This window comes from Neolamprologus brichardi, chromosome 7 (assembly GCF_056152115.1).
Source record: "Neolamprologus brichardi isolate AB-2024 chromosome 7, ASM5615211v1, whole genome shotgun sequence".
Taxonomy (NCBI): domain Eukaryota; kingdom Metazoa; phylum Chordata; class Actinopteri; order Cichliformes; family Cichlidae; genus Neolamprologus; species Neolamprologus brichardi.
The window spans coordinates 10,266,544-10,288,262 of NC_142110.1; the positions used below are offsets into that span (position 1 = coordinate 10,266,544).

At 42.7% G+C, this 21,719-nt stretch overlaps 1 protein-coding gene across 5 annotated transcripts in view; it reads right to left on the reverse strand.

Moving 5' to 3' along the window:
* The window catches only part of frmd4a (FERM domain containing 4A), a 99,616-nt gene that overhangs the window by 55,366 nt on the left and 22,531 nt on the right, over positions 1 to 21,719 (reverse strand). Inside the window, exon 1 of one of the 5 annotated variants that reach the window (XM_006789452.2) lies at positions 8,811 to 8,897. The exons of 2 other annotated variants lie outside the window; for them this stretch is intronic. In XM_006789452.2, coding sequence (XP_006789515.1) covers positions 8,811 to 8,876 — 66 coding nt within the window. In that variant the 5' untranslated portion in view covers positions 8,877 to 8,897. Of the gene's footprint in view, positions 1 to 1,557; positions 1,993 to 8,810; positions 8,898 to 21,719 lie in introns of those variants that run through there. 2 more of the 5 variants (XM_087843069.1, XM_006789451.3) reach the window with 2 other exon arrangements.

Consider the following 21,719-nt stretch of genomic DNA (forward strand, 5'->3'; position numbering starts at 1 on the left):
ATGGAAGGAAGATAAATGGAATTCAATCAGGAGAGACTGTGTGTGAAAATCTGCTTTTCTCCGTTAATTAAGGTGATTTGAGTGAGGGTGTCTGTTAGTGGCTCCAGCCAATCAACGAGCAGCAATTACATTTCTGAAAAGGGCAGTGAATATTCAATTTCCTTCAATCAAGGACTGTTACGAATGCCAGATAGATTCAGACAGAAGCGATCCACCCAGGAGCTTAAATGCCAGCATTAATAACACATAATAACACAAACTGAGTCTTAAGATGATAACTTGAATGCATCATAGCTATAATATAGTGTCTGACATGCTCCTGCCTCTGATCTCTTTCACTTCAACTGCATAGCTTATCATCAACAAAGAAACCAGGTTGCATTTTATGTACTGTGATGATGCAGCGGTGGTGTGTATATATAGGCTCATAAAAATGAAAGCTTTTCCATCTAATTTATGATAGCATGTGCACAGCATGTGTTTTCTTGCGTGTGCTGGTGTATATCCTCTGCTCCAGTGAAAGCAAGAACCACAAAGAAAGTGGCGATTCTCCAAAGGCCTCGTGGCATTTAGGAGTCCCAGCCACTCAAAGAGGCACATCTATGAGACCAAAGTCACTTCATAGCGAGTGAGGAGACTGAGATCTGAAAAGAAAGATGAAATTCCTTTCAGTATCATCATGCAAGCAGATTGTGATTGTTGGAATGCAAATCTGGAAGCTCTATATCTTCGGTTCGCACGTCACCTGAACACACAGTGTACTTAAGTGTGATTCACTTAATACCAGTGCATTCACTGCATGAAAGAACGCTGACACCCATCACAGAATGAAAGCACAGCTGCAAACCTTTTTTTTTAAAAATTTCTTAAAGAAACATGACAATTAGGAGTAAACAACTTTGCTGAGCACCAAAAGATATGAATTACATGGCAAGTTACAGCGTGTCTTTACAACTGACACAAGGGTTAACTTTGCACCACACATTCCATGTAGCTGGGAACTATTATCTCCAGCCACCAATCTCCACCCACCGCACACACAAACACGTAAACACAAGCTTCTGGTGCCTTGCAGATGAGCTGAACTGTACTGTTTAAAGAAAAAAAACAAACAATCTGGGACAGCACAGGATTCAGCGTTTTTAAACTGGGCTGAAGTTGGAGCTTTGCTTGATAAAAGCCCATCTCTCGAGTTTAATTGCACTGACAGTGACAGGCAAACGAGCTGCACTCCCACTGTGAGACTTCCCTGTAACCTTGAAGCCGAGGACAGCCGAATGCATTAGCGGTGACAGAGACAGGCTGAGAACTACAAAGATTGACAGACTCAGACTGGCAGGAAGAGAAACACAGAGAACTATTGTCCACTGTAGAGATTAAAAGCTTTGCTCTTGACTTGCCTTGCACCAACTCAAATCTAATATAGTCCTTTGGATTAGTCAAGAACCTTTTTTTAAATCCCACTTACACACAAAAAAAATACTGTCAAACAGACATAAAGTCAAAGAAGGAGGGAGAAAAGTGAAAGAGGTTAACTGAGGGAAGCTCGTCTCTTACCCTCTCTGCACTGTTCCTTCGAAGAGTCCCCACCGGCAGCTTAAGCATCAGCCGGCGGGTTCTCCCGGGCGTCACCGCTCCCTGAACCACCATAGTACGCTCCAGAGTGCGCGTGTCTGTGGGTGTGAGAGCATGTGTGTGAGAGTGTGAAGTGGGTGTCCTCGCTGTCCCGTCCAGCCTGACAGCCGTAGTTCACGCGAGCTTGCGCGTGGCGGTGTTAGAGGGACGGAAGAGTGTGATGTGAGCGTAGCTGTAGAAGTCCCACACGGGTCCTATGTGCCTCTCTCTGCTTCTGTTTCCCTCTGCGTTAAAAGGCTTCCCATTCTGCTCCACACAGTTACACTCCGCTCTGCCGCTCATGGGGTGAATGAGTGTGTAAGAGTGTATGGGAGGGAGAGGGAGTGTGCTTTGTCTCTCCTCTCTTCTCCTTTGGCAGCTTCCCCTCCCTTCCTCACATACTCACTTCCTTCAGTCAGGGGCTTAACCAGGTCACTGGATTAATGTGACGTTATAGCTCTTATTAGCATACGCACTTGTGTCACATGACTCAATAATTATTGTGTGTGAGCATATATACCCCCACCACCCACACAGCCCTTACAGGGAATCACGTGGGGAACCTCAAAAGGAATATGGGATGTTTTGCCATCTGGTAGGGAGATTATCTTCGAAATCCCACATCCCAGCTTTCTCTCCCTGCACTGTCTGGAATACAACACAAAGGAAGAATACATACACGCTCACTAGCATGCATCCTCACAGACCAGCATGCATGTTGCTCATGCATGCAGATATTGATCATATTATCACTCGGTTCTTTGCCTACACGGGGGCAACTGTGGCAATTGGCCAGAGTTTTTTCCACAAAGCTGTGACAGCAGTGGACAGTTTGGAGTATTGATCTGGCCTTTGCGGAGACCTTTTATCATGGTAAAACCGCAGCCGTGGAGATCTGCGACTAGCTGCGGCTTCATTCAGCTGAGTCAGTCCTCTGTATCCACCATTGTGGTCTTTACATGTCCATTAAAGCTATTGGAATCATGAGTTACTGCTGCACCTTGTCATATCTACATCATCACTCACTGCTGTGCTCTTTTTTTGCTTCGGCACATCAATACTAAGCTGTCAGCTGATTAAATAAAGTGAATCGACACGCGCTCACATATGCAAAGCTGTTAGGTATGCACATATCCATGCACACATGCACAGCTGCGCACATCTCGAGAAGGCAAGGTAACCATCGCTAACCAGTGACACTGGAAATATAAACCTGTAAGATTTAGCTTGGTCATCCCAGTCAAGAGGTGAACTGATGCTGGATCACAGAGCAAAAATTTAGAGTAAAGTGATTAAAATGAGCAAACTAACCAACCTCTTCCATCTCCCATATCATTTCTTTAATTGGGGATCTCTGACAGCTTTCGTTACACGAGACTATGTATGTCTCACACACACACAAACACACACACAAAAATACCCCACACATTGTGTTAAAGCCAAGAGCCAAGCATACAGGAGGAAATCATCTGCAGTGGTAATCCCCAGAAAGCATTATTTATTCATCACCCTGGCCTGCATCGGTGTGTGAGTGACTGTGGCCTACATGAGAAATATCAGAGGGCTATTTTTAAACTTGGTGTGCAGACATCCAGGTCTAACAGATAAGGAACCAAAATGACTCGGTTCATTTCTCTCTCCCTCTCTGCAATATGACTGGTACTCTGTGTGGTGTGCTTCCTTGACATTAATTCACATCGTGATGACAGAGTTCAAGCTCTGCTGCTGATTGGGGAGACAATGCACAAAATCCTGTACTGTTCATCCCCTTGACAGTGAGATGAAAATGCACCCTTCTAATAGAGCACTTAAAGTTTGGTTTGCGATCCTTTGTTCTCTTCTTTTTTTATTTGCTTCTTTATTTCTTTATTTATTTATCTTTTGCTTGAAATGTGCAATAAACTCCTCAAATCCACAAAGGTGATAAGCCCTCTTCTTGACAGGAGGGAGAAAAAAAATAAAGGCAAGTAAAAACAACATGCTACTATTCTTGATGCCTCGGGCTGCTTGCACAATGACCCATTTCAGTCAACAAGCACATAAAGCACCCGTTTGCTTTGAAAAAGTAAAGCAAACGGGATTTGCGCTCGGCAACAAAATACATGAAATATAAACCTGTGTACACGATAAAGAGCAAAAACATAAATTTGTAGGAAAAAGCTAGGAGATTCTGACAAGCTTTGCTTTACAAGCACCCGCTGTCCTCAAAGTGAACCATCAGCTATTAATACATTTGCAAAAAAAAAGAAAAGAAAAACTGCAGAGAGAGAAAGAAAAGAAAATCTACGCCTGAGAGACGCTAATGAGGGAAACAAAGCAGCTGGATTGTCTGGGTTTTATTTCTGCTGTTCTTTTTATGTGCGTGTCTTTGTTCGTAGTTGCAACAATAAGAAGCGATGGTTCTCCAATGGTAGACTCCCGGCATTGTGATGCATTAATTTACCCTGATAACCCAGCCAGTCTCTGCCCACGGCTGTCTGACTCATCCCTATGGTCCTGCTCCTCAACTCTGTATGTTTGTGCGTCTGTGTGCGTGTGTATGTGTGTGGGAGTATGTGTTTATGGAAATGCCCTCTAGTTGGACCGACTCCCCGTCCCAAGCGGAATGGAGGGGGATTGACTGTTTACGTTTCAAGACACCACAAATTACAAAGGGTTGAGTTACAGCATCATCGCAGGCAAAACAGATAAACGATTGTATAGCTAAACAGTACCACCCTGATAGCGTAACCCGATTCGCTGCTCACTGTGTGCTTTCATCTGCGCTTCTACATGTATGCCAGCCTTGCATCTCCTGAGAGTGAGATGAGCAGAATGTGGGGCCTCCCCACCCTTCATCAGGCCAGAACCAATCATAATGACTTCTCCACAGGGAAGCATCCACTTCAATTACCATCTTCTCAGCAGTGTCTGTGTAAGAGAACCCGGGAAACACCATTACATGCTAAGAAAGGTAATGGATCGCCTGTGAGATTGTTTTATATGAGTCACGGTAAAAACTGGGGCATATTTGTGTTTCAGAGAGATTTGGTGCAACGCTAGGACAGGTTGTCCTGGTCAAACTGTGTCGCTCAGCACACATCTGCTCAACCTGTCTGTATGTGTGTGTGTGTGCGCGAGAGTGTGCGTGCAAACTGCAAACCTGCTTGGGTGTTGTTCCGTAATATTATTGTTCAAAGCGTTGGCACCAAAGCACTGCAGTCACGGCTGTCTTTCTAGCCTTAGGAACACAGAAGATAAATGCGGCCTTTAATAAAATCTTTGTCCAAGTGCAGTCCACAAATACGCTGCTATTATCCAGCCATCTATGTCTTACAGAATTACAATATATCATTCCAATGGGCCAATCAGCAGTCTATTAGCAGGGCAAAAACACATTTGAATGTGGTGCTAGATGTGCAATATGCCTCAGAGAAAAGCATTCAAAGCTTCTGAATTATTCACCCGAGTGTGCTGGAAACCCTGAGCGTGTGCTGGGCCAGCTGACATCCGAATCTGAACCATGATGGGAATTGAAGGATGAATGATAATGGCTCATTGGTTTTATCCGTCTGCACATAAAACGGGATCGAGTTTATGATAATTTTGTTGTTGTTTTTATTAAATTTATTTATTTAATTCTGTTTGAATGATCCTGCTGCCAAAGACTAATGAGGCAAGTAAATGAGATACATCTGATTGCAGAAACTGACTATATTACTATACTTTTCAAACTTCTTTTTCAAAAGAAATTTGAATAATCTAATAAAAAAATTTGAAAGTTTCTCTGTTCTTGTAAATATATTCCACTCAGTAAATCGTACAAGACCCCCATAAATAAAAACAAATTGATTCTGCTATCAAATATTAGTATAGCCAAACTCTGATATTGCTCATTTCTCTCAGCTGTTGTTGCCCAAAAGCTATCAAAACACAACAATGAGCCATTGCTGCACTGGGGGGACATAGTTTTTTTTTTCTTTTGTTCCATTAACATGAATAGGGACTGTAGTTTATTTTGAGTCAATCCCCTGATTCTGCAACTGCAAATAGCCCCGCACAAGGCATTATTTACTTCTTCTTCTTTTTGTCCAGCTTTTAAATATTTATATCTCCAGTAGTAACAAATGGGCTTGGGGCTGCAGGATGCAGACAGTGTAGAGAAAGACGGACTCAAATAACAATGAGAGATCGACTGACACATGCTGGTTTTGTTCTTCTTGCAGGATTTTTTTTTTTTTTTGTTAATAAGAAAGATACTTAAGTCACATCTCAATCAATATCGAGATCAAAATATTTCAGATTAAAGGACAATTGATTGCTGGGGAGCAAACGGAAGAGTGAGTGACGAGGTGCAAACAGAAAGAGGAAAGACGTCAGCTCGCACTAGCTGAACAATTTTGTCACTGGTCAGAGAACTGGTCAGAGAACACACCCATTACATAACAGAATACTCTCACATAATACACTCAGTCAATAGCCAATGTTTGAATCAACACATCTGCAGCAGTGCAGTCAAAAGAGAATAGTTTGGTAATAAAGAGGCTTTTTGTATGCATGTACTGTAGACACGCATGTTGTGTAATTCCGTAGCAAAACTCTCATTGTGACAAGGAAGCGCTTGGTATCGGTACGTCACAGTGTTTGTGCTCCTGGCGGAGTGAATGCTCTCAGAGACCACAGGCCCTTTGTGACCAAATAGCTCTCCCAAAGATATAAACCAGTGCTTTATGGCTGCTGGAAGCAGAGGAGACGATGGAGACGAAAAAAAAAGAAAAAAAAAGCAGAGCAGTGCATTACAGCTGTGATGGAAGCAGTCCCATCCAGCTGAGGTCTTTCTCCTTCGGAAGAAACCGGGGGATGGGGGAGACGAGAAGAGATGTAGGACTAAGGAAGAGTAGGAGATGGAAGGATTAGTACCGCCTGCAGGCTGTATTATAGATGTGATGTTGGAAGAGATGATTGGGAGGTGTTTGTGGGGTGCACAAGGAGGAGATTCAATTAAACTACACAGGGATTGAATGCATTTTTAATCACGCTGCCTCAGTTGCTGATGTGACAGTCAGCCTTTGTGCTAGATTGCGAGGCATCCTCCGCAAGAGGAGTTGCCATGCCTCCCTGTCTGTGTGTCCTCTCCTCTCCTCATAGCTCAGCAGCACAATGCACAACAGCTCTGGCGTGAGATGATATGATGCCACAAACCAGTGTTTCATAGCAACGAGAAAAAAAATCCAATCAGCAGATACAGATCACATTACTGGTTCATTAAATTTCAAAGGAGCACACACGCGTGAGCTTATTTTAACAGTGTTGAATTTAAAAAACAACAACAACGTTGCACTTTAATTCCATGATGGTGGTCTCCTTGAATACAGCTGACCCGAAATATCCAGCTTCCTGCGAGCGAATGTGGCAACAAAATAGTGACCTCCTTTTCTAGTAGTAAAAGAGGCTGTGAGGAAAGTTCATTGCCTCGGATCCTCTCAGCTTCCCTAAATCATTCATATGTGCAGCTGTGCTAATGAAAATAGCAGTGAGCCCTTGAATATAGCTGCGCACTTCACTGCTGCTCTAAGCCAGTGAGCAGCATAGATAGGGCTCTGGAGGTCTTTTTCTACCAGAGGATGGAGAACTGCTGTCATTATTCTAATGATCCTTAATTTTCCTATAACGATCCTGGTCTCTGAGCTTAACTGTCCTAATTCACACATACACAGTGTCAGACTTATTGAATACACACTTTACAACAAGGACGACTATATACCGTATCACAGGCCTGATCCATAACACCATCTACTGCTGGTAAGTCTTCCAATATAAGTCCTTAATTCCCCCTTCCCTTACTTGATGGTTCACTGAAATAGGCTTCTGCGTAGCTCACGTCTACATGTTGTGAGTGTGTGTGTATGCATGCATTGCCATATGCGCATACGTCTAGCCAGCAGTCTGGAATGTGTGCACACGATTTGAATATTTCTCATTTAAGTATGCAAAGTGGCCAGATAACCCTCTGTTTTCCACCCTCTTCCAGCAATTAGAGAAATAAATAAAAAAGCGTTCTAATTAGGATGTTGAGAGGAAATGTAGAGGAAGGAAGCATTTTCCTTACTCCAATTTTTCCATCCCACATGCGGTGCATGAATAATCCAAATCCTGCTCTGGCCATAAACAGTAATCTTTATTGCCATGGTCATAAATCATCCTTTGGATATACAGAAAGAAAATGACCAAATCTCCAAAGTAGTTTGATGGATCCGCGCGTACAAAAAAAAAATTCCCAGCATATTTCAGTGACACTGAAGCCCTGTGGCAGCGGATTGAATGCTGATAGTGCTCCCTGAATATATATCTCAGGGAAGACAGATTACAGTTCCCTTGAACAGATGCCTGTGCCTGTAAACAATGTTAAAGGGAAACAGCAGCTTAACGACCAAACTCATTACAGCAGCCGGCAGATCAAAGCAACCAGGGATTCTGATGTCACATTTACAAAGTGTGTCTGTCTGTGTGTGTGTGCTGAGGTAGACCATGTAAGCTGCATGTGTTTTTGTATCTAAATGTCTGTGTGGGATGCAGTTCTAGCAGCCCAAAATGCTTTAGCAACCACAGGGATCTGAGTAATCTACCTCTATCCAAGCGTCACAAGCGACAGAAACACGCCTATCACATCCATCAGACTTTCCATCTACTTCTCATTCTTCTTTCACCCCCCATTTCCTCATTCTCGATTCCCTATTCCTTTACTTGGAGATTTCGTTCATTGCTAATCAAAAGATTTATAGCTATCGAGAGATAAATATGAAGGATGCAGACCACAGAAAGTAAGCCCACTGCCTACATTTAATACTTTCGAGTTGGTTGGACGAAAGCTCCTCATACGCTGAGTTAAAATTTCCAAAGTTTTAAGTCCCTGGGCTGACCTTATGTTGACTCACATATTAGGCCAAGCAGTTCAGGTCATATTCCTGGTCTGCCAATTTATTCCATAATTCTCCCTAAGCAGATAATTTGATGGTTAATAAACATGTGTTTTCAGCACCAATTAAGAACAGAGCATCTGGAATGTTGCATGAGCATATGTCAGCCCCCATCTCCAGCTGAAATTATGCGCTGGAGAGGTCACCCATATAAAACACAGAGAAGATGGGTTTATTAAAGCATTTTTTAAAAGAGATGTTAAAACAATGTTGAGCAAGAGAAACTGTGGAGAAACTTACGAAAACGTCCATAAGCATGTGTTCCAAGGTCACCTCTAAGTCCTCGAGTCGTGCTGAAAGAGTCATCGTTTAACCGATCAACAACCACGGCAACAAAAAAAGAAAAAAAGTGATTTTTCTACAAAATACTTAAGCAAAATTCTCTTTCTCTCTTTTATTCAGTTCGCTCATGGGATTAATCCTCATAAATAACTTAAAGAAAGTAATAAAGCCATATCAGCTATATAATATCCAATTCTCCCAAGGAGTTGTGCCAGTAACAGTCCAACTTAACTTTTCAACAATTCACTTTTATTCTCCATCCACTGCAGATTCCCAAATGGCCAGCTGTAACAAACAAGACTATCTCCAGCAAGTTTGGCTCCCAAATCTCCTCTTCACATCTAAGTTATGATCCATGAGAGAAATGAAGACACTGACAACTCCCTGGCAGAGGGAGGGCAGAGGGTGGTCTCACTGTTCTTGCTAGGATGCATAGAGGAGGATGAGAGGAGGAGGCGTACGGCTTGATGGGAGAACTGACACTCAGAGAGGCAACTATTTTGTGACGGAGTCATATGTCTGCCTCACTTTTTTGATATCGCTCTAACATTTTCCAAGTTGTTTGAGTTATCTCTACCCTCTTTTTACATTTTTCTCTCCCCTTCTTGTTCTCTGCGCCTTTTCAGGTCTCTGTCCACAGTGGGCGTCTTTGTGCGGAGGGAGAGCCTGGGGCAGCTGATGCACAGTTCTGGGTGCTCTTGGCTGGGGTCATCCTCTCTCACACTGGGCCTCTCATCAATGGGCCTTTGTGGTAGCCTCATTAAGGGTTGGCCTTGGATGCTGAGGCTCTCATAGACACACAAGGGGGAAAACAAGAGCGATATGGCCTGGATCTATGACTGGAAGCTTATGTAACAGTTGCAGCAGGGGTGGGGTGGGGGTGGGGGGGTGTTGTAGAAGGCAGGGTATGTGGGGGAGACTGGAGGCGGGAGGGGGAGAATAAGGGTGCATAGCCGAGGGGGCAGTAATTCAGTAAGAGGGGAAGGAGAGCAGAAGCGAGGGGAAGCGGGGAGACAGAGGATGTTGGTGGGACACTCCTTGGAGAGTGGTTGTTTCTGTTTTTCTGGCGGGAGCCGGTGGAATGTACCCCCCACCACCACTATTCTGTGTTCATTAACAAGAAAGAGAAAAAACAGAAAGGCCGGATCAGACTGAAATGAGTTTAGCTGGGCTGGACCAACAAACAGGATGTGAGTGCACAGAGGAAGACTTTCTGCATTTACTATCAGAATTCAGGCTACAACAGGAAGCTGGAGAAGATCATAGTAACAACACAAAGGTTCGGAAATAAGCCAAAAGACTAATTAAGCAACCAGTTTCAGACATAATAATTAATTAATGTCCCTGCAGAGTTTAAGCTGATGGTCACATCCATCATCGTCTCCATCTTTTGACTCCACATTTAACCGTTTTCTAACTGCTCCAATTACTTCATCTCTCACTGGGTGTCACAGACATCCCTCTCAAAAAATGTTTCAAGCCAGTCCTCCTCGTCCTGCCCTATTTTCCTAATCCATGCACTCCCAGAATGCCAATGGCCTATGCTCTCTAAACTCTCTTGGGTGTGAGGTCATCATGAACTCATGAACTCATCAGTCCTCACATCAACTCTGCAGTCCAGAGGACTGGGGTGCAACTCACAGTTTTGCACTGTGATTTGATGTTGTTACGTCCCTGCAAATGAGGTCTAGGGGAAGGGGTGGGGAACAGTAACAAATAGGGCTGGGAAAGAATAAAAAGGAAACCAGACAGGGAGGTTTAGCATAACCACACATATAAGGACACATTCAGACCCCATAATACACACAACTGGGTGTTAAAGAGTGCACATCCATCAGTCCTTTGTTGCCCTCGGGAGGCCATCCCGCCTTCCTGAAGCTCCTAATGCTGACTGCTGTGAATACGTAACACCCATAATAACTTAGAAATATCACTCTAATTTTCATCTGCATGCTGCATGAATTATAAATATCCGCTAGCGTGGTGAAGATTGATAGTATATGACCATTAAGACTTGCGAGGCAGGCAGCTCATGGAGTCCGAATGCCAAGAGGAGTGTAGAGATAGCGGCAGGTAGCCTAGCCTAGTATTTATAATTAGAGAAGAGCTTAACCCCCAACTGAGAGACAACGCAGGACAGCATGTCCCGGTGTGACTCCTTCTTGGCACGAGCAGGGTTAAAACCCAGATTTCTCGGTATAATCTAGACTGTGTGTCTAAGGGAACATAAATGAAGACAGTGGAATGAATCCTCTGTGCAATGTTTTTACGACAGGTGACTCACAGAGAGCTGAATATCTCCTCACCTCTTTGGATAAACCAATCATGTTCCCTCATGCACAACTGCAAACTCACAGGCACTAATAAATGTGTATACTCGAACATATTGGCATGCGACTGACAAAGGTTTAATGTAAGACTGCTTTGCGTCGATTATCATATGCACAGATACACAAAGACTACCATATATATATATATATATATATATATATATATATATATATATATATATATAAAAAGTAGAATTAAATACTAGCTATTTCCACAAGCATATTGAACTATATTTAACTGTTATATGCTTTGTCACCCCCTTTAGCTAAAAAGCTGCAGTGTATGCTGTACTTTAATACGAATCAAGCTGGAACAATGAGATATTTATTATTTTTTGCAACCATCAGTTTCCTCCTGAAAGCTGACCGTCCCACTAATCCCATAATCAGAAAGAGCACCAGAGTGGCAGCAGTTCAGATTGTGCATCACAAAATGGGCCTTTAACAAGACTCTCTGATTCTTCTTCACACTCAAAGCTCCGAGGACAGTTTTGCTCTTTAAATCTAATTTTAGGCGAGAGTACAGAGCGTGCGCCTGTGTGAGCCTGATTGATCATGATGTCCACCTGGTGTGCAAAATGGGGATATGTGCTAATCAAACTCCTGGCAGCCTTCCAAGTCAGTTGAGGTTTGTATACATACAAGCATTTAAAAATAGTAGGCCCACCTATTCCAGACATGTTGATAAAGCCTCTTAAGCACCTGTCTGCACCTAACTGTCCAAAGAGTTTACTGCCAGCTTTAACATTGGACGGGAAGGCATTTAAGTCCAAGCACTGCACTTTACAAGCTCGCATGCCTGTTGTGGTGACCGCATATGGTTCGACTGGCCAGTTAAATGTCATTGCGTGATGCGTTTTCTCTCTGATTAAAGCTCTAGCAGAAGTTTTTACATGATGCAAATGTTTTTGTCTTTTTATCTTTGCTGACAGTTTGTCTCTTCTTCTCTGGGTTATAAACGACAGGCAGCGCAGATGCAAAGGATTCTGCTAAATCATTCACTCCATCGCTGTTAGTAATGAGAATTTTGCTGTGTCATTCTGCAACCCAAATCTGTCATTCCACAATGCGGTGAATGGCTCTGTGTCTGTCTGTGAGACTGTGTATTTGTGTGTGTGTGTATGTGTTTGCAGCATTTCTAGAAATACCTGTGAAGAGTGAGGCAGGTGCACGCTACTATCTTATGTCATTCTATCTCCAGTGAAAGTCACCTTGGATTTTAAAGGGACCCATTCACACTCAGACCGCAGAAAATGTCCTTTGAAAGATCTGAGGAGAAAATGAAAAGAACATCTGATATGCGAGGGGATCAGAAGCCATTCACAAGAATAATACACACCTTACACCTTTTCTCCCTTGGTTGGAGCCGCTGTCTTGCTTGTTCTATACACAAGCCGCTCGCCACAGAGTAAGTGTGTGTCTTGGATGCACTGAGCAGACAGAATACGACAGAGGCATATTTTAGGGCCTGGTTGTATGAAGGCACTGGATTGAGTCATGCGCCAGGATTTTCTGCCCCAGTAAACTTAGCCCACTTTACCCAGTGCCGAGGAGACTTCACAGCCTCCGCTATGCAGGGAAACAAACAGGGATAGACGTATTCAACCACACCATAAGAAAACACTGTTTCCTTGATTTAACAATTAACACTCAGTTTAAAAATATGCACGCCCGTCTGCCTGCAACTCTGCCCAACTTTTTATGAATTACTCTAGCATGCAAGCAGCACACTCACATCAACTTAGGATCAAGACATGCACGTGAGGCGCTCTCCCCCCAAAACTCGGCACACACACAGTTGGGAATCTGATTTGTAGCAGTGTGAGCGTTAAATGTTTGATGATACGGCTACATATTTAATCTTTACAGACCAGATCATGGTGGGAAATGGGTTATACACGATTGTACTCCCAACGGAAAACATTGGGTTACTGAGGGGAAAAAAAAGAGGCAAACATGGTTTTAAGCTTTTAATATGTTTCTGTGACATCTTAATTGCTATTTCTAAATTCGGAGACATTCAGTTTAGACATTAATAAGCAAATCTGCAGTTTAAGTAAACATCAGCGTTGAATGCCGGGCATTTTTCAACTCGAAGTTATTTTAATGTTTTGAATTGCTTTGGCAACAGAGATTACTGCTGAAACCCCATAAACTAATGTAAGTGTTCCTGTATTGCTCACACCCATGCCACACAGTTCTCATTCTTAAAACCTTTGGCTCGGCCATATTTGTCTACATGCAGGATGCAGCTGTGCTTATAACTCTCGTAAACCTCTCAGCCCGTTGTAACTACACAACTCTCTTCCTTTATAGACATTAAATCATTATGATCCCTCAGGCACGCAGGCCACAAATTAACGAAGCATGTGCATAAACAAATACAAAGTACAAAGAGGATGCACCTGTAACCCCCCCCCCCCCCCCGCCCCCCCTCACACACACACACTCATACTTGCATTTCCTCATGCTTCTAATGAGCTAACATGAACTAGTCATGCTATAACCCTCAACACACATGCATGCTTTCTCCCAGGAGGGCAGTAACCCAAGCCAGACGGTGCCAGCTCCACCTCTTGCTGCAGGCATGGGACTAAGCTGCTTGTTACTGTACAGATGGGCCCCACACCTCTGACAGGTGCTCCAGCTCAACTTCTACCACGCAAACCAATGGCAAATGCATTGCCAAATGACTCAGGCTTTGTCTTTGTTAACGTGCAGAGGAGGAAGGGAAGGAGAGCCCCCCCGGGGTACAGCAAAAGAAAGACGTAATTTGAGGAGATCATCTCCACCTCCTGACATTACTCCAGGCCATCCTTCTCATCATTGCGAAGGGAAAATGTCGAACAACGTGGCAGCTTGTGTTTATGGTTTTATTCACTGTATCAGAACTGATAGTCAGCTATTACTCGCCTTATCTTTTAGCAAACACTTCACCTTATTTGTGTTTCTCTGCTGTGCAGAACGAATGGATGGGATGAAAGAAGAATCCAGAAAGACACTGGGTTTATAGAGAGAGGCAGCCTGATGCCACCTGGGGCCATAGCCAGACAAACCAGTCACCTCCCACCCTCCTCTGTCTTTGTCCTTGCTACACCTCCTCATCTGCACCCCAGTCAAAGAAAAGACGTGCTGTGACAGACAGTGCTTGATCACTCCTGGGTCTGTCCAAGCCAGGGTCACGTCCCATGATATTTACCACATATTTACATTCAGAGCCAACTATTGCCATGGGAACAGAGGTGCTATGCAAACTATGAAAGGGAAAGGAAGGAATAAAATGGTATAAGCTGACCACATGAAACATTAAAGACTGGAGGGAGATGAGAGAAAGTCTGCTGGGAGGGAACATGGGGGGCAAATCCCACGTAATTGCCCCTCTAGCAGACAGCAGGGGTAATAGGATGGCCACTCAGTCACTGACACAGCTCATAATTATTAATCAAGCTCAGCATTTAACATATGCCCCCCTCCCTTTCAATCCTCACTCACTGGCGCCCCATCATTTTCCTCTCTTGATTTCACTTGTTCTTTCACTGCTCTTCTTTCCACTCACTGTCTCTCGTGAACAGCAGGAGATACAGGATGAGGTCATTAATTATATACCTCACTGTTCTTCAGTCAACACAGATGATCTCCTGTTCTGAACCTCGGTACTCCACAACCACTGTGTTGCTGAGAAAGTTGTGACGACAATGATGAAAGGAAATACAGTGTACAGCAGAGCAGCAGACCACTGCCGATTAGAGCAGAGGGTCTCTGCTTATTGGCCCCATACATCAGAAAGGACACAATGAACAGCTGACAGCTGCAATCTAAAGCAACATCAGGAGTTTTTTTTCTTTCTCTCGCCTTCTTGATGCTTACCGATGTGAAGAGGAGCTTCAAACCTTCATATCCGAGAACGAAGTACAAAAATAACTTCAGGGCCCATTGGGACTGCTCTTCCTCAGGTGGACTTTCAAGTGCTGAGCTCGTTATTCAGAGGAACCTTGGGAAAGGTTAGGAATCCCATCGCACAGCACACTCTGGTGGTAAGAGGGTGGAATGCACTGCATACGTGAAAGTAGTGTAAATGGTGAATAAATGAAGACAAACAGCTCATGTGAATGTAATTAAAGCATATCGGGGGGAAAATACACTTGAAAAAAGGCACAGCAGATAAAAGCTGATCTAGAGATCCACAACAGCAACGTTTCTACGGGGCGGTTACCACTGAACTCACCTGGCAGCTCTGAGAAACAACAAACATTTGCTCTCAAGAACCTTTTTATGTTTTAGGTATTTGTATTGCACAATTATTTCTAAGCTGCTCAATTCAATGCCAGTGTACATAATAATATCCAACACCCACCTGCACCCATTTTAGAAACCTGTTAGACGACATTTCATGTAAGAATGATGGTGTACTGAATAAAAGAAGTTGGACTCGTCTTCATGATCTGCTTTTTACTTTTGTGTGTTATTAGACACTTCCTTGGTTTTGTTCAACCTCTGCACAAGTGCTGACATGCATTTTGAGCATTATGCATGTCCCGCGTTTAACAAAAAGATACTGGGAGGTTAATGGTTAGCAACGATATTTATCAGTATTTACCAGAATTAGTGCATCAACCTTTGCCGGTGCGTGTGTCTGCGTGCGTGTCTTAAATGTTATTCTGTAATTGCAAGCAAATTAAAGTAAAGGGTTAAATCCAGATGTTTTCCATATAAAAAATATATATCTACATTAACTTGTGCCGTTTTATAATTAAATATATTAATTTAAATCACTTGAAAAGAAACACACACAGAAAAAGATGTACATGCAAACAAAGCACACAGCAAATAACACCAGCTGCTGCTGAAAACCAGACACATCCGCATACAAACACCTCAAGACGTTTATTAATGGCCTTAACTGCAATGGCAGATGCTCACATCTGTTCAGAAGAAAATGCACTTCCGTGTATGTGCAGACACAAATACACTCAGGGGTGAGTTATAAATCTGACACACGTCACCTTTAATTGCTCTAACAAGCCATAATGAGAGCATCAGAGGTCAGAGAGACACTTAGGATGATGTAAATATTCCTAGGAGGATGGATGAGCATCAATCTGGCAATGCTGATTTCATATTTTGGTTTAATTCAGCGTAATGGCAGCTGTCTACACAGGGGAGAAGAGAGGTAATAGGATACCTGGCAAACACTGCAGGTTGAAAAGGATTGGTGGAATGAATAGAAATGTAAACTAAAACACCCAGCATTTAGACCGCTTATGCAATAAGCAGTAAAATGCATGCTTTTTATTTAAGGGAACTCAAAGGTTTTATGTCTTAGTCCTAACTGAGAATTATCAAGGCATCTTAAAGAATCCCCTACCCCCTCCAAGTCCAGTCTGTGACTACAAGCAGATTCTTTCCCCTCCTTTATCCCGCCAACGTTACATCTTTTCTTTTTTTTCTCCATCCATTCATCTTCTATCTATCTATCAGTTTTTCTAAGCAGCCCTGAACCCACTCCTCCCAGCCCCACTGCTAGGAAACTGACAAGCCTACATCAATTAAGCTGTCTAGTGGCACCGCATGGGTCCATATGTCTGGGGTTGTACACATAGATGTTATGGAGCATGCAAATTGACCAGTGTGCATGCGTGTGTTTGGGGATGTGCACATTTTGAGTCTACAATGCATCTGTATGCAAAAGCGCTCAATGTCTTTGTCTCCTTGAGCAGCCATGTACATAAATCATGAATTAGCCATTAGCGCACTAGAGCGTAAAAACCGCAAATGTAAAACTGTTAAATGCTGTTTGATTAAAGACATTTGGAAAAAAAAACAAGAAGGAAGCTTCACTAAACCTAAAAGGAAACAATTGAACTTAAAATTCTACTAGAAATCTTCATAAAGTGCAAAACTGTATTTTGGTCAACAGACCTAAATACTGTTTTATGGTACCTGAATTTGAAAAAGACAGTGTTTGTTTTGTTGTTGTTTTTTGTATTTGTGTTTATCATCCTTTTTTTTCTTTTTTTCTTTTTTTTTACAAATTCGTAAGGGCACATTTGGTGTGCTCGGCAGTTTTTGTTGATGTTAACACGCATCGAGTCGAGTGGGTTCAGTTTCTTCTTTTTATCTACTAGAAAAAAATTCACCATGAGGCAATATGCTAAATGGATACCCAAGCAAACAGCCAGCAATATAATCCTTTGCAGCTTCACATTTGCTGCTTTGACAATTAAGCTTATCCAGGTTAGAAGCCAGAAACTCCACAGCCACAGGCTGAAATTGAGACTCTGCCGTGTGGTGGTGGAGTTATTGCAACTTTCTAATAAAGCTGGAATTCCTCAGTGGATGCGAATGGGTCAGAATGGTGCAACTGTGATTTATTTATTTCTTAACACCATTACAAATACAAATAAGTATGCCTCTTTTCTCTCTCTGCCTCTCACCTCAGGGCAGTTATATGGTCAGCCAATCAAATCTGAGTAGACCTGCTAGTAACCGCTGCAAGCTTACTCTCTTCATCTATAAAAGGTCACAGTTCAGAGCCCAGGGGAAGACATATAGGGTGGCTTAAAGTATGGGTGTAATGGGCTAGAAATGGTGAGTCTATGATGGTGCAGAGGGGGAAAATGACAGAGTAAATGGTGGAAGAAGTGCTTAAGTGTGTATGACTAGAGGAGATAAGAAAATGATTTACGGTTTCAGGGGGAAAAAAATAAAACTCTTATTTCCTGTGTAAGAGTATGCACGAGTATTTGTGTATTTATAAAATTCATCTGTGCAACATAGCTGAACAGATAGGGTGATGTATGATACCTCTTAGAGCCAGTGTCGCCCACTGGAGGAATTCTGACACTACTAATCCTCTGTAGGTTCATTAGAGATACTTGTGTGGTTGAGCAGTGGTGATTACATTCTAATACAGGAAATATAGCATTACATTTGCCATTTGGATTGTCTAAAGGCTTACGGCAGTGCACTCAATGTCTCTTGAAACGCTATTCTATATAAGTACATAGATAGAGTCAATATCTAATAATGGGACTGCTGCAGGCTTTTTTATTTTAAAAGATAGGGTTTAAACACTGACAGAAATAAATGCACCACGCTATAGCGAAATTATCTTTACGACGGTTCTCGTGTTATGTGCTCTACCTATCTATGTGAAGACTAATTCTGCCCTCCCATCTTTCAATTGCCTTTCTGTGAAATTATTTAAAAAACGCCTCTAGACTAATGACAGCCAATGAAGTGGAAAATCTGCACCCCGCGTTTCCATGACAACATCAAGTGCTTGGTTTGCTTCTCCAGTTGTTCAATTGCGCCCTGATTGATCTCATCGTTTGGAACTCTTCAAGGGGACAAGAGCCCATTTGACATGCTTGACACCAAAGGGTACGCTCAAATGCACACACATTTACACGACCAGAGGTGGTGCATGGCCGCTGGGCTGCGTCTTCAAAAATGGGGAAAGAGACGTTCAGCAGAGAGGAAACGCTTCAAACAGGGAACTGTGGGAGGAGGACTCTCTCAACATGGCATCCCGCCGATCTAATCTTACTCTGCAGAGCAAGAGTTGAGCCTCTTTTTATCTTAATCTGCCTCTCTGCATGTCATCAGTGCACGGGTGTTGCAGATGGGTTTGTGAATTTTTGTGAATTAACAGAAGCTAATAAGGATAATATATAGCTAATAAAGTTCATATATATATATATATATATATATATATATATATATATATACATGCATATATAAATAATAATCTTTAAAGTATTATCGGAGCACTCGGTGCGGTGACTTCCAAACTAGGCGAGTGGCTCCAGCAGATCCCAGGAACAACATTGGAGATCTCTGCGTGAGGCAAAGCATATACAATATCATTTGCGCCTTATACAGCTATCAGAGCTGTTGTGTACCTTTTGTCCAAATGGGACAGCGTTTCAGTACAGGAATAACACAGCAAGTAGCTGCACTCTAACATTACCTGTGATTGTATTCTACATCGTTCAACATTGTAAAATGACATTTAAGAACACTAAAATGCACAAACATAACAATAGAAATGTGGCTGAAGAGGTGCGCCATTTATACACAGCCCCATGATATCATAGGGCAGCAGCGCATCTGTTTGTACTTCAGCAAAAAACTATAATCACAACCTAAAATCCTATGTAGCCCATAACTGAGATTTCCCTTGACAGTGCATTTATTAGGCTAAGATGATGACAGCTGGGAGATGTGGCTCTACATTCAGTGTACATGTAACTGTGTGTGTGTGTTTGAGTATGTGTGTTCATGTGTGCGTCTGTGCCTCAGAACCCCAGCATGTGTGTTTGTTTGCATTTGCCCCATGTGGTTTCAGCAACCAGACATCCCTCTGCTGCGTACTCTGGCCTTTAAATGCTGCCAGCTAACCTGCTGTTCATTGTGAGAGAGAGAGAGGGGGGGAGAGAGAGAGGGAGAGGACTGAGCAGGCTGCCAAATGCAGCCCCACCTTTTGCTGCAAATCTGAAGCCCACCATCCTGGCTTTTCACTCGTAATTATATTAACTCAGACAGCGAGGTCGGCTTCAGGCATGCACGTATGGAGAACACAACAATTTGGGATTTTTTTTTCTTTTGGGGGGGGGGGGGGGGGGGGGGGGCAGTGCATCCTCAGGGAGGGAGGTGTGTGGATGTGTGTGTGTTATCTAAACTGGCTATTCTTTAACGGACTAAGTGCATGTTTGCAGAAGAGTGTGTGTGCATGTGCAAGCCCATGGCCATTTTTCTAATGGCACCATCTGTCATGGGCATCTGGACAAACACACACACACACACACATTAGGGCTGAAGGATTCGGGGAAATATCGAATTCTGATTTTCTTCAAAGCTATTGCAGTCCTGTTTGGATTCTTAGCAAAATGGTGCACGTCTGTATTCACCATGTGACCACATTTGTTACTTTTTGGATTTTTGAGACATTGCGATGAGATCCTATCAAAACATTAATTGCTCTGCATTTTAAAGCAAGCAGGATAAAAAAAATTATGTTTTTTAATTATCAAAGAGCATACGCTCAAACACACGCACAAATTCTCATGTGAAGAAATACAACCAGTTGAGGAAAGAGCCTGGAGATGAGAGAGGCGGTGAAATAGTGCTGAAAGAGAGAGCGAACTAAACAACATGAGTGAGAGAGGAAGAGCAGAGGAGTCTCTCTGGTTAGATTGACAGAGCATTGACAGGGTTAATCTCTAGATAACTACTCCTCATTGATCCACTAACACACAGGAGGAGCTGATTGGAGAGAGGATACACAAGACACACACCCGCACATTTACGCCATACTGTGCGCACAAAGCGTGCCCTATAAAAGCACACACGGTCTCCAGAGAAAGATTTCTATGAAGTTTGAGCTCCTTGTTCTACTGACCTATATGCATATATTAGACACAAGAAGGGGAAACCTACAGGGAACTTTTTCTTTTTAGGAGTCTGTGAGCGCATCTTTCGGGTTTGCAAGGGCCAACAGAATCTGGATGTACCCTCGAGTCACTCGTTTACAAAAAAACAAAAAAACAAGAAGAGGACAGTGCGCAGAGTTAAGATAAAGTTTGGAAATTAAGTGCAGTGAGATATTTGTCCTGACTAAAATAAACTGCAACTGTAAGAGCACATTAAAAGACACAGAGAGAATATAATAGCAAGGGGTACATGTGAGCAAAGTTTATGGACTAACTAGCTACTTTTTTCAGATTCCCCTCATAACTTTGCTTACTGCATCCTCTATGCAATGTGTGTGTGTGTGTGTGTGTTGACCTGTTTTTCTGCTGTATGTAACTATGCACAGGCAACACAGACGCACAGCTCACTGATGCTTATTTTCTTTCATTTTCCTGCATCAGTGGCCTTTACTGTCATCCAAATAAAGAAAGAGAGTGCACATGGAAAAAAAACTTGCTGGATTGAAGTAGAGAGAACAGGAGCTTTGGGGAGATATGACTACAGCTCTTCTAAAGGCCACTCGATAGCTGACACGGCCATCTCAGCACAATTTCCCCATTTTAGTGAGCTGAGGATTAGGAATAGTGGAGCTTTTACAGACTATAGCTGGTCCAATCTCTTATTAGGTGTTGAACATCTTTTTGCACAGCCTTGGAGTAAGATTTAGAAAGAATGAACTATTTAGTGGCTAAAATGGTCCTAAATGGGATAGCATTTTTTCTTTTCAGTTTCTTTTATTTACTTCAGGTGCAGTATTTGCTGTGAGAGTAAATGGCTCCACTTCTGTTGAGAAACACAGCATTACGCTGCTTCTGAAAACAAATATCTGGGATTTATTACCTTCCGTACTGTTCCCGAAAGCCACAAATCAAAACTCCTGCTTTCAGTACATACGCCCTTTTATCTCAGAGGGTGAGAGTAAGTGTATTAAGATGAGATTATGCAGCATAAACTTTGACAGACTCCTGCACTGGTTCATCACGCTGTGATTCATAAATCCACTGAAAGTGACTTTGATGCCAAAACAGAGATACCCACATCAACTGTGGGGCATGTGAAGCTC